General features: G+C 45.4%; 1 protein-coding gene and 1 pseudogene across 12 annotated transcripts in view; both read left to right on the top strand.

The window, feature by feature from the left end:
- The window catches only part of Eci2 (enoyl-Coenzyme A delta isomerase 2), a 49,368-nt gene that overhangs the window by 12,963 nt on the left and 8,759 nt on the right, over positions 1-27,646 (top strand). Inside the window, exons 1-6 of one of the 12 annotated variants that reach the window (XM_006516675.3) lie at positions 19,865-20,323; positions 20,933-21,085; positions 23,337-23,435; positions 23,784-23,972; positions 25,801-25,870; positions 26,585-26,684. In XM_006516675.3, the coding sequence (XP_006516738.1) occupies positions 20,978-21,085; positions 23,337-23,435; positions 23,784-23,972; positions 25,801-25,870; positions 26,585-26,684 (566 nt within the window). In that variant the 5' untranslated portion in view covers positions 19,865-20,323; positions 20,933-20,977. Of the gene's footprint in view, positions 1-19,864; positions 20,324-20,824; positions 21,086-23,336; positions 23,436-23,783; positions 23,973-24,454; positions 25,871-26,584; positions 26,685-27,646 lie in introns of those variants that run through there. The other 11 variants (XM_006516674.3, XM_030247266.1, XM_030247265.1 and 8 more) reach the window with 11 other exon arrangements.
- Positions 1,389-16,503, top strand: Gm46408 (annotated as a pseudogene).

Below are 27,646 nucleotides of genomic sequence, written 5' to 3'. Positions count from 1 at the left end.
AAAAATGAGACTGAAAGGAAATGTTCTCAGAGAGAAATTCACAGAATAATTCAGAAGAATGACAATCCCTTAGACAAACTGAAAAAAAGAGAGAGAAGACCTATATTAACAAAGTTAGAAATGAAAAGTATGCTGGTGCAAAAACAAACAAACAAACACACACACACACAAAGAGAGGCAGAGGTGGGGAGAGAAGTAAAAGAAAAGTCCAGTAAAATCTATATCATCATTAGGATAATCTCTGAACAGTTTTATTCGAAAACCTGGAATGCCAAGAAAATGAAAGAAAATAAAACTTGAGACCTGTGATTCATGTTGAAGAATAAAAAATTACTGAACTCTTCCTCACCCCAGAGCCCGACACCTCCCATCTAGAGAGTGTTCCCAGAACACTCTTGAACTCTTCACCCCAGAATGCATTCCTGAACTCCTCACCCTAGAGTTCGAACCCTCCCAACTAAAGACTGTTCCAAGAACATTTTTGAGATAAGGGCCTCCTGGAACAACCTCAGAATGAACCGGGTACATTGCCAAATAATAGGACATGACCCCTTAGTTACGTAGAATCCCTTGGCAGAACCCCTTGTCCCTTGGCAGAACCCCTTAGTTATGTAAACTTGTACTTTCCCTACCCCGCTCTCCCCCCTTGAGTTTTCCTATATAAGCTTGTGAAAAATTTGGCTGGTCGTCGATTCTCCTCTACACCACTAGGTGTATGAGTTTCGACCCCAGAGCTCTGGTCTATGTGCTTTCATGCTTTCATGCTGCTGCTTTATTAAATCTTGCCTTCAACATTTTGAGTTCGGTCTCAGTGTCTTCTTGGGTCCGCGGCTGTCCCGAGGCTTGAGTGAGGGTCTCCCTTCGGGGGTCTTTCATTTGGGGGCTCGTCCGGGATTTGCGCGACCACCCAGAGACCCTAGACCCACTTTAAGGTAAGATTCTTTGTTCTGTCTTGGTCTGGTGTCTGTGATCTGTTTCTAAGTTTGGTGCGATCGCAGTTTCGGTTTTGCGGACGCTCAGTGAGACCGCGCTCCGAGAGGGAACGCGGGGTGGATAAGGATAGACGTGTCCAGGTGTCCACCATCCGTTTGCCCTGGGAGACATCCCAGGAGGAACAGGGGAGGACCAGGGACGCCTGGTGGACCCCTTTGGAGGCCAAGAGACCATCTGGGGTTGCGAGATCGTGGGTTCGAGTCCCACTTCGTGCCTTGTTGCGAGATCATGGGTTCGAGTCCCACCTCGTGCAGAGGGTCTCAATCGGCCGGCCTTAGAAAGGCCATCTGATTCTCTGAGTTGCTTGTGGTCGACGCAAAGTCGCCGCCGCTTTTGGTTTCTTTTTTTGTCTTAGTCTCGTGTTCGCTCTTGTTGTGTCTACTATTATTCTAGAAATGGGACAATCTGTGTCCACTCCCCTTTCTCTAACTCTGGAGCATTGGAAGGAGGTGCAGGTCAGAGCCCACAACCAGTCGGTGGAGGTCAGAAAGGGTCCGTGGCAGACCTTTTGCGCCTCCGAGTGGCCGACGTTTGGAGTGGGCTGGCCACCAGAAGGTGCTTTTGACTTGTCACTAATCGCCGCCGTCAGGCGAATTGTTTTTCAGGAGGAAGGGGGTCACCCTGATCAGATCCCCTACATTGTGACCTGGCAGAATCTCGTCCAATTCCCACCTCCGTGGGTCAAGCCTTGGACCCCAAATTCTTTGAAACTGACGGTCGCGGTTGCCCAGTCTGATGCAGCCGGAAAGTCCAGCCCGTCAGCTCCCCCCAAGATTTATCCAGAGATTGACGACCTCCTCTGGATGGACTCCCAACCTCCCCCTTATCCCCTGCCCCAGCAGCCACCTGCAGCTGCCCCACCACAGGGACCAATAGCGAGAGGGGCTCAGGGACTGGCAGGGGGGACTCGGAGCCGACGAGGCCAAAGCCCCGGGGAGGAAGGGGGGCCGGATTCAACAGTTGCCTTACCACTTAGAGCACATGTGGGAGGGCCAGCGCCAGGACCCAATGATCTCATTCCTTTACAGTACTGGCCTTTTTCCTCTTCTGATTTATATAATTGGAAAACTAACCACCCTCCTTTCTCAGAGAACCCCTCTGGGCTTACTGGGCTCCTTGAGTCACTTATGTTCTCCCATCAACCCACTTGGGATGATTGTCAGCAGCTTTTGCAGGTTCTTTTTACCACAGAAGAAAGAGAAAGAATCCTGATGGAGGCGAGAAAAAATGTTCTGGGAGAGGACGGCACACCCACTGCCCTCCCTAACCTCGTGGACGAGGCTTTCCCCTTGAACCGCCCCAACTGGGACTACAACACCGCGGAAGGTAGGGGACGCCTCCTTGTCTATCGCCGGACTCTAGTGGCAGGTCTCAGAGGAGCCACTAGACGGCCCACCAATTTGGCTAAGGTAAGAGAGGTCTTGCAGGGGCAGACTGAACCACCCTCAGTCTTCCTTGAGCGTCTAATGGAGGCATATAGGAGGTACACCCCTTTTGACCCCTTGTCAGAGGGGCAGAGAGCCGCTGTAGCCATGGCCTTCATTGGTCAGTCCGCTCCCGACATTAAGAAAAAGCTGCAAAGGCTGGAGGGGCTCCAAGATCATACGCTCCAAGATTTAGTAAGAGAAGCAGAGAAAGTCTATCATAAGAGGGAAACAGAAGAAGAGAGGCAGGAGAGAGAGAAGAAAGAAATGGAGGAGAGGGAAAATAGACGGGATCGCCGTCAGGAGAGAAATTTGAGTAAAATTTTGGCCGCAGTTGTAAATGATAGACAGTCAGGAAAAGGTAAAATAGGGCTCCTGGGCAACAGGGCAGTGAAACCGCCAGGTTGCAGAAAGAAACCACTGGAAAAAGACCAATGCGCCTATTGCAAAGAGAAAGGACACTGGGCTAGAGATTGCCCTAAAAAACGGGAGCGATCCAAGGTCCTGACCCTAGAAGATGATTAGGGAAGTCGGGGCTCAGACCCCCTCCCTGAGCCTAGGGTAACTTTGTCCGTGGAGGGGACTCCCGTCAACTTCCTGATAGACACCGGAGCAGAGCATTCAGTACTCACTAGCCCCCTAGGCAAGCTAGGCTCTAAAAAGACCATGGTGATTGGAGCCACTGGTAGTAAATTTTACCCCTGGACGACCGAACGAGCCCTACAGATAAACAAGAACATAGTGACCCATTCCTTCCTGGTGATACCTGAGTGTCCTGCTCCCCTCTTGGGGCGCGATCTGCTAACCAAACTAAAGGCTCAAGTCCAATTTACTTCAGAAGGCCCACAAGTAAGCTGGGGAAAAGCCCCCGTTGCCTGCCTTGTCCTCAACACAGAGGAAGAGTATCGGTTGCATGAAGAGCAACCCAAAAATGCAGTCTCTTTAGGCTGGCTAACTGCGTTCCCCAATGTCTGGGCAGAACAAGCAGGAATGGGGTTGGCTAAACAAGTGCCTCCGGTTGTGGTAGAACTTAAAGCTGATGCCACCCCCATCTCGGTAAGACAATACCCCATGAGCAAGGAAGCTAGGGAGGGCATCCGGCCTCATATCCAGAGGTTGCTAGACCAAGGAGTTTTAGTGGCCTGTCAGTCCCCCTGGAATACACCACTTCTGCCGGTTCGAAAAACAGGGACTAATGACTATCGCCCGGTGCAAGACCTCCGGGAAGTTAACAAAAGGGTCCTGGACATTCACCCCACAGTCCCGAACCCGTACAATTTATTAAGCTCTCTCCCACCTGAGAGAACATGGTATACAGTCCTAGACTTAAAAGATGCCTTCTTTTGCCTGCGCTTGCACCCTAAGAGTCAGCTCCTGTTTGCCTTTGAATGGAGGGACCCAGAGGGCGGACAGACTGGTCAACTAACCTGGACTAGGCTACCACAGGGGTTCAAAAATTCCCCCACCCTGTTTGACGAGGCCCTCCATCGGGATCTCGCGCCTTTTCGCGCTCGAAACCCTCAGCTTACCCTACTACAGTATGTGGATGATCTCTTGGTCGCGGCGGCCTCGAAGGAGCTGTGTCACCAGGGAACTGAGAGGCTCCTCACAGAACTGAGTGACCTGGGGTATCGAGTTTCGGCTAAAAAGGCACAAATCTGTCAAACTGAGGTAACCTACCTGGGGTATACCCTCCGAGGTGGTAAAAGATGGCTCACAGAAGCCCGGAAGAAGACTGTTATGATGATCCCCTCGCCAACCACCCCACGGCAGGTACGTGAGTTTCTGGGGACTGCTGGCTTTTGTAGACTCTGGATTCCAGGCTTTGCAACCCTAGCGGCACCTCTATATCCTTTGACTAAGGAAGGGGTTCCTTTTGAGTGGAAAGAAGAGCACCAAAGAGCTTTTGAGGCTATCAAGTCGTCTCTAATGACTGCCCCCGCACTAGCATTACCAGACTTGACTAAGCCTTTCGTCCTATATGTGGACGAGAGAGCGGGCGTAGCCAGGGGAGTGTTGACACAAGCACTGGGACCCTGGAAGAGACCTGTAGCCTATTTGTCAAAGAAATTAGATCCCGTTGCTAGTGGATGGCCCACATGTCTGAAAGCTATTGCGGCAGTGGCCCTGCTGATCAAAGATGCTGACAAATTGACAATGGGACAACAGGTGACTGTTGTAGCCCCTCATGCCTTGGAAAGTATCGTGCGGCAGCCACCTGACAGATGGATGACAAATGCCCGAATGACACACTATCAGAGCTTGCTGCTAAATGAGCGTGTAACCTTTGCACCCCCTGCCATCCTCAACCCAGCTACCCTTCTCCCTCTAACAAATGATTCCGTCCCAGTACATCAATGTACAGACATCCTCGCTGAAGAAACTGGGACCAGAAGAGACCTGACTGACCAACCCTGGCCTGGAGCTCCCAGTTGGTATACGGACGGCAGCAGTTTCCTGATAGAGGGGAAGCGAAAGGCTGGAGCTGTGGTGGTGGACGGGAAAAAGGTAATTTGGGCAAGCGCTTTGCCTGAAGGAACGTCGGCACAAAAGGCTGAACTTATAGCGCTTATACAAGCCCTCCGAGAGGCTAAAGGTAAGATCGTTAACATCTACACTGACAGCCGCTATGCTTTTGCTACCGCACACATCCATGGGGCCATCTACAGGCAGCGAGGGCTATTGACTTCGGCTGGTAAAGACATTAAAAACAAAGAAGAAATTCTGGCCCTGTTGGAAGCCATACATGCACCTAAGAAGGTAGCCATCATCCACTGCCCCGGCCACCAAAGAGGAGAAGACTTGGTGGCCAAGGGCAACCGAATGGCAGACTCAGTGGCAAAACAAGTTGCTCAAGGGGCCATGATCTTAACTGAAAAAGGTGATCCGCCCAAAAGCCCTGAGGATGAGAGGTATAACATAAAAGAGCTATTGTGGACCAGTGATCCCCTCCCATACTTTTTTGAAGGGAAAATAGAATTCCGAAGAAGGAATAAAATTTGTGAAAGGACTACACCAATTCACCCACCTGGGAGTTGAAAAAATGATGAGACTAATTAAAAATTCCCGATACCAAGTCCCCAACCTGAAGTCAGTGGCTCAAAAGATTATAGACTCCTGCAAACCATGTGCATTCACTAATGCGACTAGAGCCTACAAAGAACCTGGAAAGAGACAACGGGGAGACCGTCCTGGAGTGTATTGGGAGGTAGATTTTACTGAAGTTAAACCTGGAATGTATGGTAACAAGTATCTGTTAGTATTTGTAGACACTTTTTCAGGATGGGTTGAGGCGTTTCCCACTAAAATTGAGACTGCCCAGATTGTGGCCAAGAAGATCCTTGAAGAAATCCTGCCAAGATTTGGAATCCCTAAGGTAATCGGGTCCGACAATGGACCAGCCTTTGTTGCCCAGGTAAGTCAGGGCTTGGCCACTCAGTTGGGCATCGATTGGAAATTACACTGTGCTTACCGCCCTCAAAGCTCAGGACAGGTAGAGAGGATGAATAGGACCTTAAAAGAGACCTTGACTAAATTAGCCATTGAGACCGGCGGGAAAGACTGGGTGGCTCTCCTTCCTCTTGCGCTCTTCCGAGCCCGAAACACCCCTGGACGTTTTGGGCTCACTCCTTTTGAAGTTCTGTATGGAGGACCTCCCCCTTTAATGGAAGCTGGTGGAACATTGGTTTCCGACTCTGACCCTGTCTTACCCTCCTCTTTGCTTATTCATTTAAAGGCCCTAGAAGTGATTAGACCCAAATTTGGGACCAACTGAAGGCAGCCTATACCCCAGGGACCACCGCAGTACCCCACGGGTTCCGAGTTGGAGACAAAGTCTTGGTCAGACGGCATTGAACCGGCAGCCTCGAACCATGGTGGAAGGGACCCTATTTGGTGTTACTGACAACCCCTACTGCGGTAAAAGTTGACGGGATTGCCTCCTGGATCCACGCCTCCCACGTCAAGAGGGCCGCCAGTCAAGATGAAGAAAACCACGAAGACAATTGGACAGTGGCAGCCACTAACAATCCTCTTAAGCTTCGTTTGCGCCTCAGGCGCCACCCTGAGCCTAGGGAACCATAACCCTCATGCTCCAATTCAACAGTCTTGGGAAGTGCTTAATGAGGAGGGAAACATTGTGTGGGCAACCACTGCAGTCCATCCCCTCTGGACTTGGTGGCCTGATCTCACACCTGACATCTGTAAGTTAGCGGCAGGATCCCCCAATTGGGACCTCCCCGATCATACCGATCTTAGTAACCCACCCCCTGAAGAGCGGTGTGTCCCAAACGGGATAGGGAGCACATATGGGTGTTCGGGGCAGTTTTACTGAGCTAATCTTAGAGCTGCACAATTTTATGTTTGCCCTGGTCAGGGTCAGAGCAAAAGGCTTCAACGAGAATGTGGAGGGGCATCAGATTACTTTTGTGGTAAATGGTCATGTGAAACGACAGGGGAAGCTTACTGGAAGCCCTCCTCTGACTGGGACCTAATCACGGTAAAACGAGGAAGTGGCTATGATAAGTCAAACCAAGGAGAAAGAAACCCCTATAAATATCCAGAGAATGGGTGCGCTTTTAAAAACAGCCCCCCAGGACCATGCAAAGGTAAATACTGCAACCCCCTACTTATAAAGTTCACCGAGAAAGGGAAACAACACCGTCTAAGTTGGCTTAAAGGAAATAGGTGGGGTTGGCGAGTATACATTCCACTAAGAGATCCTGGGTTCATTTTCACGATCAGGCTGACAGTGAGGGACCCGGCGGTGACACTCGTTGGGCCCAACAAGGTCCTTATAGAACAGGGCCCCCAGTCGTACCGGCTCCCCCAAAGGTCCCAGCCGTACCAGCTCCACCAACTCCACAGCCCAACACAGTGGTACCCTCCCTAGGGACTAATATTCCCCTCATAAAGCCTACCTTGGCTTCCCCACCGCCCCTAGGTACAGAGAACCGTCTGGTCAGTCTAGTCCAGGGAGCTTTTTTAGCTTTAAATAGAACTAACCCTAATATGACTCAATCATGCTGGTTATGCTATACCTCTAGCCCCCCTTATTATGAAGGAATAGCTCAGATCAGGACTTATAATATTACTTCAGATCATTCTCAATGTCTTTGGGGAGAAAACAGAAAGTTGACTCTAGCAGCAGTTTCAGGAAGAGGGCTTTGTTTGGGCCAGGTACCTCAGGATAAAGGGCACCTCTGTAATCAGACCCAGAACATCCAGTCTAGCAAAAGTGGTCAGTATCTAGTACCCCCCTTAGACACAGTATGGGCTTGCAATACCGGTCTCACTCCTTGTGTGTCTATGTCTGTTTTTAATAGTTCCAAAGATTTCTGCATTTTGGTTCAGCTTATTCCTAGACTCCTGTATCATGATGATAGCTCCTTTTTAGACAAATTTGAGCATCGGGTCCGCTGGAGAAGAGAGCCCGTTACCTTAACTTTGGCAGTTCTATTAGGATTAGGAGTAGCAGCTGGAGTAGGTACAGGAACCGCTGCCTTAATTAAGACCCCCCAATATTATGAAGAACTACGTGCAGCTATGGATGTTGATCTTAGAACTATAGAACAGTCTATAACCAAATTAGAAGAATCTTTAACTTCCCTGTCCAAAGTGGTGCTACAGAATAGAAGGGGATTAGACTTATTATTCCTTAAAGAAGGAGGACTCTGTGCTGCCCTAAAAGAAGAATGTTGTTTTTATGTTGACCATTCAGGAGTAATCAAAGATTCTATGGCCAAACTTAGAGAACGCCTAGATATACGTAAAAGAGAAAGAGAAAGCCAACAAGGATGGTTCGAAAGCTGGTTTAATAAGTCCCCTTGGCTCACCACTCTCCTCTCCACCATAGCAGGACCTTTGATTACTCTTATGCTTTTGCTTACTTTTGGCCCCTGCATCCTTAATAAGTTAGTAGCTTTTATTAGAGAAAGGATAAATGCAGTACAGGTTATGGTACTAAGGCAACAATATCGGGTCCTTCAGGAGGTTGAAAACTCGCTCTAAGATTAGAGCTATTTCCTAAAAGGAGTGGGGAATGAAGAATAAAAAATTACTGAACTCTTCCTCACCCCAGAGCCCGACCCCTCCCATCTAGAGAGTGTTCCCAGGACACTCTTGAACTCTTCACCCCAGAATGCATTCCTGAACTCCTCACCCTAGAGTTCGAACCCTCCCAACTAAAGACTGTTCCAAGAACATTTTTGAGATAAGGGCCTCCTGGAACAACCTCAGAATGAACCGGGTACATTGCCAAATAATAGGACATGACCCCTTAGTTACGTAGAATCCCTTGGCAGAACCCCTTGTCCCTTGGCAGAACCCCTTAGTTATGTAAACTTGTACTTTCCCTACCCCGCTCTCCCCCCTTGAGTTTTCCTATATAAGCTTGTGAAAAATTTGGCTGGTCGTCGATTCTCCTCTACACCACTAGGTGTATGAGTTTCGACCCCAGAGCTCTGGTCTATGTGCTTTCATGCTTTCATGCTGCTGCTTTATTAAATCTTGCCTTCAACATTTTGAGTTCGGTCTCAGTGTCTTCTTGGGTCCGCGGCTGTCCCGAGGCTTGAGTGAGGGTCTCCCTTCGGGGGTCTTTCAATGTAATTTATGTCAAATAGCCCAAAGAGTTGTTTGTGAGCTTTGAAACCTGGGGCTGAGAACATAGCAGAACAGGCCAGGACATGCCCAGGCAGGCCCGTCGTTCAGACATTCCTGAGGCTGCTTGGCCATAAAGATAAAGAGAATGACATGTCCGGACTGGCCGGGTGCCTCCCTATCTCCCGCCCTTCTGACCTAAGTTAAATGTTATCTGCATGTACAGTCTGCTGATGTTTAAATGAACTAATCATGTGAAACCGCGCCAATTCCTCCCCCAGCCCCAGACCCATTTCTATAAAAACCCCTATCTTCCAAGCCTCGTGGTTGAATCCACTGTCTCCTGCATGAGATAAGTTTCGACCAGGAGCTCCGCCATTAAACTACCTCGTGTATTTACATCAGGATGGTCTGTTCGTGATTCTTGGGTGCACACCGAATCGGGAGTTGAGTGGGGGTTTCCCCACTAGGTTCTTTCAAAGAAATGCATGAATTTCTAAATGCATACAACTTACCAAAACTGAAGCCAGAATATAAATAACTTCAATAGAGCCATTACCAGATATGGTGGTTTAAATACGGAAGTGCTACTATTAGGAGGTATGGTCTTGTTGGAGTAGGTGTAGCCATGTTGGAATAGGTGTGGTCTTGTTGGAGGAAGTTCAACACTGTACTGGTGCCCTTTGAGGTCCTATGCTTTTCAAGTTATGCCCAGTGTGGAACTGAGTCTCCTCCTGACTGTCTGCAGAAGCCAGTTTCCTTCTGGCTGCCTTCGGTTCAAGATGTAGAACTCTTGACTCTTCCAGCACCAAGTCAGCCTGCACAGTGCCATGCTTCCTACCATGATGATAATGAACTAAACCTCTGAAACTATAAACTAGCCCTAATTAAATGTTTTCCTCTATAATAATTGTCTTGGTCATGGTATCCCTCTCAGCAATAAAACCCAAGCTCAGACACCAGCAATGAGATTGAAGTTGTAAGGAACACTCTTTCTCTTATTAGATAAATACTAGCAAACCCAATTCTGGAACACATTATGAAGGTTATATCATTTAGACTTTATCCTAGAGATGCAAGGATAATTCAACATGTGTAGATCAATAAACTCAAGAAAAAAAATCGCATGGTCTTCTGGACAGATGCAGAAAAATCATTTGATAAGGCTCAACGTGCGTTCATGAACAAAGGTCTGGATAAATGAAGAATGGATGGACCGTTCTTCAAAGTAATAAACACCATGTGCAATAAGTCTATAGCCAACAGTATCCTACATGGGGAAAGCTGAAATCACTTTCTATAACTTCAAGAATGAGACAAGGATGTCCACTATCACCTCTTAGTCAATGTAGTGCTCAAATACAAAGGATAGAAAATAGGAAAGGAAGAAGTCAACTTATTCCTATTTGTGAATGACATGGTATATAATTAAAAGATCCTTGATTCTCTACCAGAAACAGTTCAGACTTACAATCAATAGAAGTAAATTTGCAAGATACAAAGTCAACATACAACAAACAGTTCCCTTCACACATAACAATAATGAACTCAGAGAAAACTCCATAGTGAGTGAGAGCATTCTATCTGAAATAGCTGGAAAAAAATCATATTACTCTTGTAGGTTGCTTTTCTCTTACTGTGATGAGCACCATGACCAAAAGCAATGAAGAGCTACAAAGGGATTCTTTCAGATTACATTTCCTGATCACAGTCTGTCAAGGAGGGAAGTCAGAGCCAATATTCAAGCAGAAACTTAAGTTCACAACTCCAACAGCAAGCATGAGACAGAATGCACTTTGGGAATGGTACAATCTGTTGTAACCCTAAACCCACCACCAGTGGTGTACCTCCTACTGCCTCAAATGAGGCCACACCTCTTAATCCTTCCCAAACAGTTATACTAACTAGGGTTCAAATATTCAAATATAGGAGTATTTGGAGGCCATTCTCTTCAAATCATCACAAAACTGTAGCATCATTCTCGTTTAACTTTATATATTTGAACAGAGTGAATATCAAACTTTGTATAGGCCAGAACAAATGGGATAGCTGGGAGGGGGCATCTATTTCATTTCTTACACAGTAAGGACTAGCAGTTGCAATTTTTCTAGAGAGCAATACCTGGATATTTATTTGCTACAGAAAACTCGTTATGGGTAATAGTTGGCCATAAGTTGTGCTAATATTCATGCAATACATGTGTTTTGATGTGAGACTAGGATACACAGCCCGAGCAGATCAAAAGTAAAACAAAAAGAAAGCAAACTGATTCTCTAAAAAATGCTTAGTAATTGAGTCACTGGAGTTTCAAGTTCTGGGCTGCTAGCTGCTGTCCTGAACACCAGGGAGGCATACAGTATCAGAAGGAAATACATTTATTCCTGGTGGCCTAAGGCAGGACAGCTAGTTAGGAAAGGGATGCATGAGAAAGGGGAGCCTCCTTCTCATTCCCCTGCTTCTAATTTCCATCTCACTGGATCACACCCTGGAGCTTCTGTGTAATGAGCTCTATAGCCTGAAAGAAAGGAGCTGAGCAGGCCTTTCTGAGGGCATCCCGAACACAACTGTCTAACATGGCTGATGACATAAGCCTCAGTTTACCCTCTTTGTGATGGAGTTGTTAGTAAGGATCCAGTGATGAACAATTTCTCTTTACTAGCATGCCCTGCTCCAGGACCAAGCATGCACAGAACACCTTCAAACTGTCTCCTCTTCAAGTTCTGTAGATAAGACAGGGATCACAGCAGTACACACTTTCCTTGGCACCTAAACTCAGTACAGTGTATTATCCTCATGCCCCCCAGGTCACACACACTACTGCTGAGGGCTATATGGACATTCCTCTCCTGATGCAGGTACCTGACTCCATTCGAGTGCCTCTTGTCTTTCTGCTTCATCAGTAAACTCACTGGCTGCTTCACTCTCACTCATCCTGCAAATGAGTCTGGGAAGACTCTTCTGTCTCCTGAGTAGAGGCCCCTGAGTCATGAAGGAGCCCCTCTGTCTCTCAAGTCTATGAACACCACTGTATCTGTGAGGATGATTATCAGGCTACCCAGTCATCTGTATCAGGTTCAACCTGCTGCTGGTGACTGGTACTGAGGAAAACAGTCTTCTCTGCTCAGAGCTCCATCTTCAGGGGCAAAAGCCTATCCATAAGGAAGGTGGGTCTTCCTCCCAATAACACTCATCTCTGTTTTCTCTTCACCCTCATCAAAATCAATTAGTCCATGACCTCTGGGGATTACTGTTAAAGACACATTCTTTTTTGTGGCTGAATCCATATGAAATGATAAAAAAAAGAAAAAGAAAAAAGATGATTACAGAGTGATGTCTTTAAACTTAGAACACCCTGTAGATGGAGTAGGGTTGTTAAAAGACGAAGCAGAGGAAAAGCATACCGCGTGGACCTGTAATCCCAGGGAGACTGAACAATTCTGACTCAGAGTCCAATCTGACTACATGGCAAGACCCTAACCTGACAAGAAGCAGGAAGGAGGAAGAAGAGGGAAAAGGAAATAGAGAGGACAAGAAAAAGAAGAGGTTAGACCTGGTGCACACCTGAAACTCTAACACTGGTAAGACTGGGGCACAAGAAAGCTTTGAGGCCGGGCCAGGCTACATAGTAAGAGTCTGCCTAAAAATACAACAAAACCAAAATATCACTATTTGCAGATGATAGTATATATAAGTGACCCCAAAAATTCCACCAGAGACCTCCTAAACCTGATAAACAGCTTCAGTGCAGTAGCTGGATATAAAATTAACTCAATTTGGTATAGCATTGGAAATGTAAATGAGCTAAATACCTAATAAAAAATGGAAAAAAAATTAACTCAAACAAATCAGTGGTCTTTCTCTACACAAAGGATAAACAGGCTGAGAAAGAAAGTAGGGAAACAACATCATTCACAATAGTCACAAATAATATAAAATACCTTGGCGTGACTCTAACTAAGGAAGTGAAAGATCTGTATGATAAGGTCTTCAAGTTTTTGAAGAAAGAAATTAAAGAAGATCTCAGAAGATGGAAAGATCTCCATGCTCATGGATTGGCAGGATCAATATAGTCAAAATGGCTATCTTGCCAAAAGCAATCTACAGATTCAATGCAATCTCCATCAAAATTCCAACTCAGTTCTTCACTGATAGAAAGGGCAATTTGCAAATTCATCTAGAATAACAAAAAACCTAGGATAGCAAAAACTATTCTCAACAATAAAAGAACCTCTGGTGGAATCACCATGCCTGACCTCAAGCTGTACTACAGAGCAATTGTGATAAAAACTGTGTGGTACTGGTACAACGACACAAAGGTAGGCCAATGGAATAGAATTGAAGACCCAGAAATGAACCCACACACCTATGGTCACTTGATCTTTTACAAGGGAGCTAAAACCATCCAGTAGAAAAAAGACAGCATTTTCAACAAATGGTGTTGGCACAACTGGAGGTTATCATGTAGAAGAATGTGAATTGATCCATTCTTATCTCCTTGTACAAAGCTCAAGTCTAAGTGAATCAAGGAAGTCCACATAAAACCAGAGACACTGAAACTTATAGAGGAGAAAGTGGGGAGAAGACTGGAAGATAATGGGCACAGGGGAAAAATTCCTAAACAGAACAGCAATGGCTTGTGCTGTAAGATTGATAATCGACAAATGGGACCTATAAAATTGCAAAGCTTCTGTAAGGCAAAAGACATTGTCAATAAGACAAAAAGGCCACCAACAGATTGGGAAAGGATCTTTACCAATCCTAAATCAAATAGGGGACTAATATCCGTTATATATAAAGAACTCAAGAAGATGGACTCCAGAAAATCAAATAACCCTATTAAAAAATGGGGTACAGAGCTAAACAAAGAATTCTCAACTGAGGAATATGGAATGGCTGAGAAGCACCTGAAAAAATGTTCAGCATCCTTAATCATCAGAGAAATGCAAACCAAAACAACCCTGATATTCTACCTCACACCAGTCAGAATGGCTAAGATCAAAAATTCAGGTGACAGCAGATGCTGGCAAGGATGTGAGAAAGAGAAACGAACACTCCTCCATTGTTGGTGGGATTGCAAGCTTGTACAACCACTCTGGAAGTCAGTCTGGAGGTTCCTTAGAAAATTGGACATTGTACTACCGGAGGATCCCACAATACCTCTCCTGGGCATATACCCAAAAGATGTTCCAACTTGTAATAAGGATACGTGCTCCACTGTTCATAGCAGCCTTATTTATAATAGCCAGAAGCTGGAAAGAACCCAGATGTCCCTCAATTGAGGAATGGTTACAGAAAATGTGGTACATTTACACAATGGAGTACTACTCAGCAATTAAAAACAATGAATTCATGAAATTCTTAGGCAAATGGATGGATCTGGAGGATATCATCCTGAGTGAAGTAACCCAATCACAAAAGAACACACATGATATGTACTCACTGATAAGTGGATATTAGCCCAGAAACTTAGAATACCCAAGATATAAGATACAATTTGCAAAACACACGAAACTCAAGAAGGAAGACCAAAGTGTGGATACTTCACTCCTTCTTAGAATGGGGAACAAAATACCCATGGAAGGAGTTACAGAGACAAAGTTTGGAGCTGAGATGGAAGGAAGGACCATCCAGAGACTGCCCCACCCAGGGATCCATTCCATATACAACCACCAAACTCAGTCACCTTTGCATATGCCAGAAAGATTTTGCTGACAAGACCCTGATCTAGCTCTCTCTTGTGAGGCTATGCCAGTGCCTGGCAAATACAAAAATGAATGCTCACAGTCATCTATTGGATGGAACATGGAGCCTCTAATGAAGGAGCTAGAGAAAGTACCCAAGGAGCTAAAGGTGTTGGCAACCCTATAGTAGGAACAACAATATGAACTAACCAGTACGCCCCAGAGCTGTGTCTCTAGTTGCATATGTAGCAGAGGATGGCCTAGTCGGCCATCAATGGGAGGAGAGGCCCTTGGTCTTTTGAAGATCATATTTCCCAGTACAGGGGAATGCCAGGGCCAGGAAGCAGGAGTGAGTGGGTTGGAGAGCAGGGTGGGGGAAGAGTATAGGGGACTTTGGGAATAGCATTTGAAATGTAAATGAAGAAAATATCAATCAATCAATCAATCAATAATAAACACAACAAAACAAAAGACTTGTGATGGTGTGTCTGGGGCTGTGGTTATGCTCTTATCCGGATTCAGTTCTCAATGCTGCAAATAATCCCAGCTTTTGGGAAGTAGAGGCAGGGGGATCAGAAGTACAATGTCATCCTCAGCTAAGAAGAATCTGAAATAAGCCTGAAATACATGAGACACTATAGAGGAATTTTAAGTCAGCAACATGGTTGCTCTGGCAAGAGATCACATCCAAAGACTTTCTGTGTCTATATGAACCAGCTGGAATGACATACCTTTAATCCCTATGGCTGAAAGATCTTAGTATATACTATGTTTGAAGTGACATCTATTTGAGGGGCAGACAAAGTGGCGAATCAGAGAAAGATTTGATAGAATAAGTCAGAGATAGGATGCATGCCCAACTTTCACAAGAATAGTCAGGAAAGAGAGGTAACCTGAGAAAGTATGGCAGAGAGAGTGGGGAGGTTTAGGGCGTGTGTGTGTGTGTGTGTGTGTGTGTGTGTGTGTGTGTGTGCGTGTGCATGTGCATGTGTGTGTGTGTGTGTGAGAGAGTTTTACCTGGACAGTTTTACAGAAATAGGTTGCAGAGAGAACAAGCTAGACATAGGTGATATCAGAATGAGCCAGAGGATGAAGAGGAGCCAGAAGATTAGAAGAGATTGCCAAAGTGAGTATGAAGCCAGGCAGAACAATTCAGTCAGAAGCTGAGAGAAGCCAGCTTGAAAAGGAGATTTGAATCAGAATAGCTGTGTTGAACCAGCCAGCCAGAATTCAGAAAGAACTAGAGCCGGGCGTGGTGGTGCACGCCTTTAATCCCAGCACTTGGGAGGCAGAGGCAGGCTGATTTCTGAGTTCGAGGCCAGCCTGGTCTACAGAGTGAGTTACAGGACAGCCAGGACTACACAGAGAAAAACCAAAACCAAAAAATAAAAACAAAAACAGAAAGAACTAGAAAGAGTGAGCTTACTCAGCAGTAATCCTTCAAGACGACAATTACAACAGGCAAATAATTTCAAGACTCAGTCTAAAAACAACAAAAGATTATGGAAAAAAAATAAGGGAGGACCGGGAAGACAGAAGCATAAGTTTGGCCAGTTCTGTTCCAGTTACAGGTTTAATTCACCCCAAGCAGCAGCATGAAACTGAAGCAGGAAACACAGGGGCAAACGAAGAGTGCAGAGTGCTTTGTGACTAATGGAGTCATAGTAGGTCCTTCCCCTGCACTTATACAGGTGAATATCACAGTTACCTTAGTAGCACTTTCCCTGGTGCTTTCATTATAGGAAACTGGCAAACGTCCGAACCCTTTGCTTGAGCGGTGGATCACTGTAAAATACCTGGAAGCATAGAGCCGGAGTTAAGACCTTCTGACAGCTTACTGAAGAGGGGGTAACTGACCCCAAAGTTGTCATCATATATGGAAACACACAGGCTAGACAGATACTTACTATACTTACTATTGTTCACTGACACTCAACATACTGACCTGAACCTTCACGAATAAGAGTCCCAAACAGAAAAGTATCGAATGGGAGGAATCGGGATGAGAAATGAAGAAGACAAGAGAAGTAACTGGAACCAAGAGGTCTTGTATCAGCTGGTGACTTACACTAAGAAAGTTTGTTAAGAAGTTCACATCTTTTATACTGTTAGCAGTGGGGGGAAAACCGCCAAGCTCAGCAGAGAGCCAGATAATGCTGTTGAAAAGAACACACGATGCCTTAGACATAGCTGTGTTAGAAGTTGATCATCAAAACAAGGAATAAAAAACCATGTCACCAGAAACTGCAGCTTTGACTCTTTCAAGGTATTGGCTCCAGCCTCAGACTGGGCTTGCCAGATTCACCCCTGAACAAGGACACAGAACTAAAGTTCCTCTTATCTTTTCAACAGAGCCTCTGAGAAAGTCTTTGGTTGGCCTACCCACCCCCTCCAACACACATACACACAACAAACATCTATGATGTTTCCTGTCAAGCCGGGTGTCCAGAGATGGGAAATCATGTTTCATGCAGGGCAGTTGAAGACTGAACAAACTGCTAATCAGTTATTGACATTTGTCCTAAGAGATAGACCAGCTCTGGGAAGCAGGATCACAGTGGGAGAACGGAACCAATGAGGGGGTCAGAGATTTCCCACGTAAAACAGTATCTGAACTGAGAAATCATGGGCTGCAGAAACCCAGATAGCCTGGGCACCCATTTCTAAATGGAAAGAATAGGTTGGGATGTCCATTGCAATCCATGCACTTAACAGGTAGAGGCAGGAGGATCATCACAAGTTCAAGTGATACCTTTATCGTGAGATTTTAAATGTTTTTAAAATTAATAATAATAATAATAATAATAATAATAATAATAATAATAATAAAAGAGCTCGGCACCATGGTGCAAACCTAAAATCCTACAAGTCAAAAGACAGAGCAGGAGGATCAATACTTGTTTGAAACCAGCCTGGGGTCCATAGCTAAATTGTCTCAAAACGAACAAACCAACCAACCAACCAACAGCAACAAAACAAACCCCTAACATAGTGAATAAATGAAAGAGTGAATGAATGAAATGGAAAGAGCAAGTGTAATAGATGATTAACATTATGGGCCATATCTTAAAGGCTTTATGTGTTAAACTAAGAAGTTTGGGTTCACTTAGAAAGCAAAGGGACACACACAGCATTCTAGTGACTGAAGAAAGATCAAGAGAAGATTTTGAGTCATGTCAGTCTCCTGGTCCATTTTATGTTTCTCCAATCAAAAGCCATCAAGTGGATAAACTACAGACAACAGAAGCCAGTTCAGCACTCTGAGAAGTCTACTTGTTAAAGTTCTGGCACCTGGCCAGGGCCTTCATGTTGCATGTTAACGTCTAATCTTAATCATTGCTCAAAGACCTTCCTTCCAAATGCCATCAACACAGGAACTGGGAGAGGAAGTTTTCCAAACATGAACTCCAGGTGACAGTTCAAACCATAACAGTCAAGTTTACAATGTAGAGAGATTTTTCAGAGAGCAGGAAGAAAATGGACTGCGGGGGTAGGAAACAGAGCAAATCCAGGCAGTACTAACTGAGTAAGAACAAACCCAGTCAGTACTAGTCGAGTAAGAGTAATATAGAAACAGTGAGGCCCAAAGAAAGACTAGACAGAAACAGGTATGAGGGCTTGTAAATCAAAACAGAAAACAAACAAAAAAAAAAACAGCTACTAAAAGATCACAGATCACAGATACATACAGAGAAACCAGTAGTGAGACAGAGGACATTCAGGCTTCTTTAAGATTTCTAGACTTCACTGTTGATTGCTATTGATAGAATTTTTATATGCCATAATGATAACATGAGCTGATGGTTTTAATAGTATAAATAAAAACAAGCACTCTGGTTGGCATCTCCATCCATCATAGGTTCCATGGCACCGTCTCAAGAAACATCTCCCAGAATACTGAGCAGACCCTGTGAAGTAGAACCCCCAAGATTCAGTTTCACTGGGAACATTTCCTGGCTCTTGTGACCACCAGGCCTGGGTGTCTGTATCAAATCCCTTCTTAGACAGCACTGCTCACGTGCAGTCAAGCCTCTAAGGTAGGACCTAATTGACCCACACACCTCCTTCTCCAAGGTCTTTATAAGAACCAGGAGTGGAGATTCGAACTCTGGTGAGATCTTGAGGAGGATTCTGCCATTCTCACTCTAGTACAGAAACAAAACTCTCAGAGACATGCCCGGGCATCTTGACTGCACTGTAAAGTAGATCAAAAGCATACCCAATGGCTCTTTTTAAAAAAATGTATTTGTTGTAACTTTTTTGTTTTACTTTGTCTATTTATTTAACTGTCGTTATGTAATTGGTTTTGCATACTGGTATTATGCATACCATCTGTGTGTCTGAGGGCTGTTTAGGTCATAAAATGTGTCTGTCCCCTTGGAACTGGAGTTATGAATGGTTATGACCCACCCTGTAGATTCAGAGAAACCAAACCCGGGCTTTCTGCAAGAGCCACGACTGTTCTCAAATAGCCTAGTCAATTCTCTAGCTCTACCAATTAGCTCTTCCGTGGCTCTCTATTACTCTTAGCACAGAACATATATATATTCATATCAAGAATTTTATCTACGTGCAAAGAGGATCATTTGAGTCGGCAGGGAGGTCTAGGACTCACTATGAAGGTACTTTACAATGCTAGTTCCAGGTCTCACACACTACAAGAGCTTCTTAACGTGGGCGCAGTGATCCTCAAGCTCAACTAATACTCTGCTCAGTGTGGTTCCCTTTCCTTGCGAACTGCCCCACCCCCACCCCAATCTTCAGCCAGACGTGGTGTTTACTGGAGGTGGCCTCTGCTAAGCATGAGAATCACCTTAGGGGCAAACGCCTACATTAATGAAGCTTATACCGTTTCATGTTCAGCTTAAACTTAATTGTGCAAGATAAGCATATCCAGGAGCACTCTTGTCCATATAATCTTTTAAACATAATGTTCCATGACCTTAGACTGAACGTGCTCAGGAGCGTGCTCCTAACTAAACATTCTGGGAGCTGTCCGGTTTGTAAATAAATATGCTTAGGCTCTCTGATTAATATTCCGAAGAACACAGTGAACCGCCTCCGTACCCTGTCCCTCTTTGCCAGATCTTGTGCCAATCACCTTTGTACGGAGTTGGACCTGGGCCAGGCATTCTAGGCTCCTCCTCGAAACCCGCCCATTCTCAACTCTGAAGGAGTCGCTAGTCGCACCCCTGCCCAGGGCTCACATCCAAGATTATCTCCGCCAGTCTTTTTGTCCCCGGGTCCTTTCACAGGCCGAGCTCACATCCTGGCCCCGCCCCTGAACCCTGGCCCCACCCACGCCCGGAGCGCACCTCTGGCTCCGCCCCTTCCCGGTCTTGCCCTGCAGTTTCTGCTGGGCCTAAGCCTCCGGGCTCAGTTTGACCACAGTATCTAGCTATGGCGGCAGTGACCTGGAGTCGGGCTCGATGCTGGTGTCCGAGGTAAGCTTGCAGCCTCGACTCTCCGGCCCAAAGTCGCCAGCGGGAATTTTCGCCCGCCCACGGAGCCGCCCGCTTTGTCATCTGGCCTGGCTAGCGAGACAGCAGGATATTACTTTGACGATTTCCCAGCGAGAGAGCTCTAAAGAGTGACCTCGAAGGTTCTTCCTCTGCTGAGTCCCAAAGGGTAAGGATGGACGCGCTCCGGTCGCCTCCGTCGGTGCTTGGGTCCCCGGGGCACCCAGGCCTCCAGGCCCAGCCCGGGACTTCCTAGGGCACGCACGCAGTGCCTTGGCTAAGATGACACTTTGTCCAATATTGCTAGTTAGCTCTGAGCGCTGCTGAACCAGTGTGGGGTTTCAAGCAGTAAGCTCACTTTGTTCAGAGAAGTGGCTGGAGAGAGTGCTCCATAAGTAATAACCCAAAGAACTATGGAGCAAAGTGAACCGCTGTGTGACTTTCTCAAAAGGCAAAACTTACCCTCCATTTGAATGAGCGTGCAATAAGCGTCAGTGGGAAGTTGCTTACTTAGGGAAACTGTTGGGGTTTTTGTTGTTGTTGTTGTTTTTGTTTGTTTGTTTGTTTGTTTTTCGAGACAGGGTTTCTCTGTATAGCCTTGGATATCCTGGAGCTCACTTTGTAGACCAGGCTGGCCTTGAACTCAGAAATCCGCCTGCCTCTGTTGTAGATGCATGCTGTTCTGATCAACATGAGTTGGAGCCAATCAGTAATCCTGTTGCTGCAGAAATAAAAGGGCAAGGAACAAACAGAAACCACTATTTGTAGTGTCCTGCAGGTCTTCAGATTACAAGTGGCTAAACTGCACTTGGGCAGACCAACAATGAGAGCCAGTCAGCAGGACTTTGAAAATGCATTGAACCAGGTGAAACTCTTGAAGAAGGACCCGGGAAACGAAGTGAAGCTAAGACTCTATGCACTGTACAAGCAGGTAATAGACTGAGCTCTGTTGTAACTTAAACGCATTTTGAGCAAATGATTCCTGAATTTGATACGTTTCTGATACGTTTCTAACACTGTTTCTAACATTCCGGTTGCATGGCTGGCTCCCCTTTGGGGTGTATGTATGCAGGCTTTATTTTGTTTTGTTTTTCATATTAGGCCTTTATATGCTATTAAAGCACAGAGTAGCCTCCTCTGCTTCTCTCCAGAATAAAGAGATTTGGAAGATACACCATTTATATTCACATGTTTGGAGCCTGCTTGAGCCCTTCCTAATGAGAATAATTCACTGGGGCAGTTGGATAAACTTGAATACGGACCGAGTTTTACCATCATTTACCAGTGTCCTGGTTATCGTTAACAGTGCCATGATTAATTATATAATAAAATGTTGGTGTTTCGGGGAAATAGATAGTATTTAAGGATGAAATAGTATGGGTTTAGGGGGATGTTTGAAATTAATTAAAATAAAAAAGACAAAATCAGAGAAGACATAAGGTAAAATTTAATAACTGTTCAACTGATTAATTGGATACTGTAACTCATATTTGTGAATGTTGGAAAATTTTTCTAACTTTTGAGGAACTAAAGGTTATAATGGAAAAGACTTCATCAGATGTCTGCCAGTCTGGACTCCATTGTTATCATTTATTGTTCTTATCATTTCTACTAAGCGATGCGTGTGAGTGTCTCTTTATCTCGGGTGTCCTGGTTGGTTTGCTTTGTTTTGTTAACTTGGCATAAGGTAGAAACATTTGAGAAGAGGGACTCTTCCATTAAGAAAGTGCCTCAATAAGACTGTTGTGTCTGCAAGTCTGTTGAACACTTTATTAACAGTTGATGAGGAATGTGTAAGAGAGTGGGCTGAGTAAGCCCATAAGCACACCCCCACCACACCCCCTGCCACCCCCAGCTTCTGCCTCAGTTCCTGTCTCCAAGGTTCCTGTCTTCATTATCTGCCCTGACTTTTATGACTGACAGAGTGCAGCCTGAGTGCTATCAGCTAAAATAAACCCCGTCCTCCCTAAGTTGCTTCTGGTCATGGTAATTTATCCCAGCAATACACACCCTAAGAAAATGGATGCAAACATTCGAGAATTTTACTTGTCCAAAAAGACTTTGCCCTCAGCTACTACTAGGTATTCTCTAGCCCCATGAACTGTCTTTCATGCCTGATACAAGTATCTTTCTTGGCCTGGAGAGTCTAGCAGAGTTTAGGGTACAGTGTGGTCTTGGGATAGGCAGGTTCACCTGTGGGTTAGGGCTCTGGCAGAGACCAGACACAGAAGTTGCTGAGAGTTTCTTCATTTGGCAGTACTCCATGTATTGTCATATGTCCCTTAGTCTCGGGTATTTCCCCTTCTTGACTCTTGGGGAGAGGACAGTAGTAGTGTCACACTGGCTTCTCCTCTGAACTCTATCCTGTATTTAAGTCTTTATCCTTTCCCTGGGAGGAACTACGACTGTGAAAACCACAGCTCGCAGGGTCCTTCCAGTCTTTCTAATGGATTTGAACTGAGATGATCTTAGAAACAGTTCGTCAGGAGCTAGGAGCCGTCAAGAGTTAGGGTGGAGAAAGGTCAGGACAAGAGACAAGTGGAAGCCACTAAATGAAGCTTCTAGCAGTACCTTAGGCTCCCAGTGGCAGAGAAAAGAGCAACCTTGGTTCCTGTAACTTCCCAGATGGCTGGCTCCATACAGTGACTTTCTCTGTATGAGGTCAGAGCCTCCATGGCCTGTGAGTTTCAAAGCCTCCTCTGTCCTCTGGTAACTGACTCTATTACAAAAGTGAGACTTTTTAAAATTGTTTTAAATCGCTTCTAAAAGTTAGCCAAGTGGGGTATTTTATTCATCTCAGGATACCTACTCCATCTTCTCTCTAAAAAAAAAAAGTTAAAAAAACGTTTTCTTTTTATTTCCTGACGTGACCCTCAGAGGAACTTCCTGAGGACCAGGAACTGTCAGAGCTCATCCCTACCTGCAGCAGCTACAGCTCTCTTGAGCAGTTAGCAGGAGTTTCCCACTAAACTTCTGCTTCTGTCCCTACAGATGGGGTTTCAGAACACAGTGCGGACTTCCCAGTGTTCTGTAACTTTTGAAAATTGGCTCAGTATATTTTCACTCCCTGTGAAAACTGAGATCAGGAATATCAAACTGGCAAGCTCTTGGGTTTTTAGAGTCACTCACTCAAAGGCTTTCTCTTGCATATTGCATATTAATCACCCCTGTGCTCTCTACAGGCCACAGAAGGACCCTGTAATATGCCTAAGCCTGGTATGCTTGACTTTGTCAACAAAGCCAAGTGGGATGCATGGAATGCCCTGGGCAGCCTACCCAAGGTAAGTTTGTTTATTGTTATTAACTAGACCATTAATTATTAACTTAAAGTCACTAGAAGCTTTTTATTGTTTCCGAGAAATATCTTATCAATCAGCTTGAAATTTTTTGGATTTTTCCCCCCTCACTATTGTACCTAAATTAACCTTGAACTCAACAATCCTCCTGCCTCTGCCTCCCAGTGGCTGGAATTACACATATGGGTCATTTCACCCATTACTACTGGACTCATGATGTTCCTTTATTGAATCAGATCCCCTGCTCTTTGTTGCATAGTGGTTTTTATTGCACAGTATGCTTCTCAAATTGCTTATTATGAAGGCTGAAGGACTTGGCCATCTACTCCTCAGGAAACTGCCAGGCAGAACTATGTGGATCTCGTATCCAGTTTGAGTTCCTCATCTGAAGCCCCGAGCCAGGGAAAGCGTGGAGCTGATGAGAAAGCCCGGGAGTCCAAAGACATCCTGGTAACTTCTGAAGATGGTATCACGAAGATCACGTTCAATCGGCCCACCAAAAAGAATGCCATATCCTTCCAGGTGATGCTCCTGCCCAGGGACTAGATACATTTTTCTTTACTTCTATTTCTTCCATTTAGAATTTCAGCATTATTTGTTTTGGGGGTTGTTTTTGGTTTTGTGGAAGAAGATGAGAGTGGCTGGCTTCATGCTTCATCCAGCAGAGTTGGGCATTATTTAGAGCTTGTATGTTCCTAGTAGGTTCTACATATCCACAAGACAATGAAGCTTTGCTGTGAATGGAAGTATGAGTCAGTTAGGTCAGTCTCAGTGGAGAAGCATTAATAGGAGATGCACCGAGGGCCCCTAAGGGAGCATAAACCCTGGGTCTGTGCCATGCTTGTGGATCCTTAGTAGAAGGGGAGGGAAGAAGAGAGAGGCTTTATCATCAGCAGAGCAGTAATTGCCCTGTTTGAATGAGCTGCTTTGAAGGGCGATTTTAAATTTCCCCTTGAACAATGCTAATAAGTGAATCACTTGAGCCCTCCTTCTTGATATTACAGGGAGTTTATCATGTGCTTGGAGGTGACCTGGGGTCAAGGCTGCCATCCGCAATGTAGGACAACATGCTAAATGGAAACTAAAGAATCTTTTAAAGTTGCTCCTGTGCCTTCCAATTGATGCAGCATTTAATTCTGAGACCATTGCGTGGTTTCCCAGAGTCACTTCTGGGTAAGGAAGGTACAGCTACAAACTGTAGCAACAAGAGTCAGCACATCCTGAACAGAGAACCCTGATATTATTATTTAGCAAAATAGCTCAGCAGGTTAAGAAGTAACTTGGTAAGTTCTTAGAGCTGGTAAGCAGGAGAATCTAAATTGATCTGTCTCTTTTCTGGCCCAGGTTCTAGCCAGTCACCTTGGCTGCTGTGTCTCCCTTACTGTGGTTCTCAGGAATTATTTCCCATCCCCTGCCTTGCAGGAAACAGTCCCATCATTTTACATACTTTTACTTTTCCAGTATCTTTATAAATACCCACCCTCACTATCACTCTTTCCCACCCTGAATTTTATTAATTAAAACCTATACCAATTTTGAAAACATACTAAAACTATGGCAAGACTTTCAGACATATTCAGAGGACAGTTCCCTTGTACCCAGCACAGTGTGTCTCTGGAATATTTCCTCTGGCCTCACTTGTCACTTCCCACACTGCCCAAGACACTTACCCTTTCTTGAAGCCACAGCTAAGATGCTGTTCCAGGGACAGTTTTCTCAGTCACCTTCTCTCTCACTTGCTGCTGGAGGCAACCTCAAGAGTTCATGCCCGGACCTTACCCACCCCTGGTGGAGCACAGTAACTGTCCAGTCACAAAGCTAAAGGACTGGGTCTTTCTCTTGTTCACTTTTGGAACAACATGGTTATTAATATATCTACCAGAGCACCTGTGCATCATGTGCACCCTGGAGTTGTCATGGGAACGGAAATCCTCTCAGGCAGCCTCTGGTTTGGTCATCAAAATAGAATCTCTGGGTCTTGAGAGATGGGTCAGTCCTTAAGAGCACTCACTGCTCTTACACAGGACTTGGGTTTGTGTCCCAGCACCAACAGCATGGCTTATAGTCATCTGTACCTTCAGTTTCAGGGAATCTGCCACCACTTCTGATCTCTAAAAGCACCAGGCATAACGCAGTGCACACAAGCAAACATGAGGCAAATGGCCTGATATTCCATTAGGTGCCATTTACAGGGATCCTGGACCAATCCAGAGAGGTGGCTCGATAAAGTAGAAAACCAGTTACTTTGTCTCTGTGTGGAGGGAAGGATTGCAGTCTGATGCGTGGCTCAGCACGCTGGATAATGGATCTCATTTTTATTGTTCTTTTTCCCATCTTGGCGTTCACATAGATGTATCGGGATATTATACTCGCACTTAAAAATGCCAGCACTGATAACACTGTCATGGCTGTTTTCACAGGTAAGACCACTGCCAGACTTCCTCAATTGCTATTTTAGGGTATCTAGTACTAGGTGGAGACCTGACTGAGATTTCTTGAAGGTCTTTTTCCAACACTTCAGGGGTTTGACTTATAAATGCACCATGTTAACATGGATATAAGCCTAAACCTAACTGAGAAAGGAAAGCTCACGGTGAGATTCCCAAGAACCGCAACAGAAAACGACTCATCTGTCTAAAACAGATTGACCTTTAACCGCCTGTAGGTCTGCTGAGATGAAAAGAAACAAATCCTGGATCCATGGCCCTTAAAGCTCAGCTTAGTGAAATCAAGGAAATGCAGGGAGCACATTGTTCAGTTCAATTACATAAGTCCTAGAGTGTTGGTCTGCTCTATTGATGGAGTCTGAAGGTAACTTCCTGGGGGGCAGCTGGGATGACAGGCTAGGAAGAGCATCTGGACTATGAGCTGCCCTAAACCCCCGATAGACCAGCCCTGTTCCATCTGACATATTGTATGTAGTCACACCATCTCCATTTACTCGTGTTCTTTAACACCCACGTCTTGCTAGTCCCTTGTGTGTTCATGAGACTCACCAGTGTGCTTCCAGTGTGTGCCCCAGAGCCCTGCCCACAGCAGGTACACAATGGCTTCAGAATGAGTAGCTAGGTGAAGGGAGTGTTCCTTCCACTGAAGGTGTGTGTTCATTAAAGTGTTGATTGTACCATTCCCAGGAACTGGTGACTACTACTGCAGTGGGAATGACCTGACTAACTTCACTAGTGCCACTGGGGGGATAGAGGAGGCAGCTAGCAACGGTGCTGTGTTACTGAGGTAAGACTGGCACTTGTATGATCCTAGAGAGTTAATCCTTTTCCCTTGCTTTCATGTGTCTGTATGTGGTGTGCAGGCATGTGCACGTGTGTACATGTGGAGTCTGAGATTAATGTCAGAAATCTTCTTTATTGTTTCCTGTTATAGTCAGGACCAAAAACCATTTGGGGAAGGGCAGGGTTTATTCCTCTTACAGTTTCATATCACAGTTCATCATCAGAGGAAACAAGCTCGGGAACCTGAAGGCTGGAACCAATCCAGAGGCAATGGAGGAATGCTGCTTACTTACTGACTTGCCCCATCTTGGCTTGCTTAGCCTTTTTCCTTATAGCATCTGGGACCACCAGCCCAGGGGTGGGATCACCCACAATGGGCTGGACTTCCTACATCAATCATTAATTAAGAAAACGCTCTGCAGACTTGCCTATAGCTCAATAGTATTGGAAGCATTTTCTCTACTGAGAGTCTTTCTTGCCAAATGCCTCTAGCTTGTGTCAAGCTGATGTAAGACTAGACAGCGCACCCTTTCACTTTACCCACTGAAACAAGGTCTCTCAAACCCACAGCTCACCCATACAGCTAGTCTTGCTAGCTGGCTTGCTCTAGATTCCCATCTCTACCTTCTGAGGACAAGCAGGCCTCCACACCCACCCAGAATTTATCCAGACTCCACTCCAGTCCTCCTACTTGATTGGCAGGTGTTTTAAATGATGAGTTATCTCCTCAGCCCCCCACCCCACAAAAGGCTCACTCTTAACACATCCGTAAAATGCCCACTCATCTGTGCTGATGCACTTCATTGCGGTTCCCCATCAGATTCCCTCTCTTCATCCTGCCCTCTCCATGGGATTGACTGGGAAGGGTAAGGTGAGAAAGAACAGAGGGAGTGTGGCGAGTTCTCGTGCGTGGTGTGAACAGACAGTGCCTGTGAGTGGTGGCCAGACTCTGGCAGTAGTCTTGGA

This window comes from Mus musculus, chromosome 13, assembly GCF_000001635.26.
Source record: "Mus musculus strain C57BL/6J chromosome 13, GRCm38.p6 C57BL/6J".
NCBI classification, from domain to species: domain Eukaryota; kingdom Metazoa; phylum Chordata; class Mammalia; order Rodentia; family Muridae; genus Mus; species Mus musculus.
This window is presented reverse-complemented; position numbering and strand designations above follow the sequence as displayed.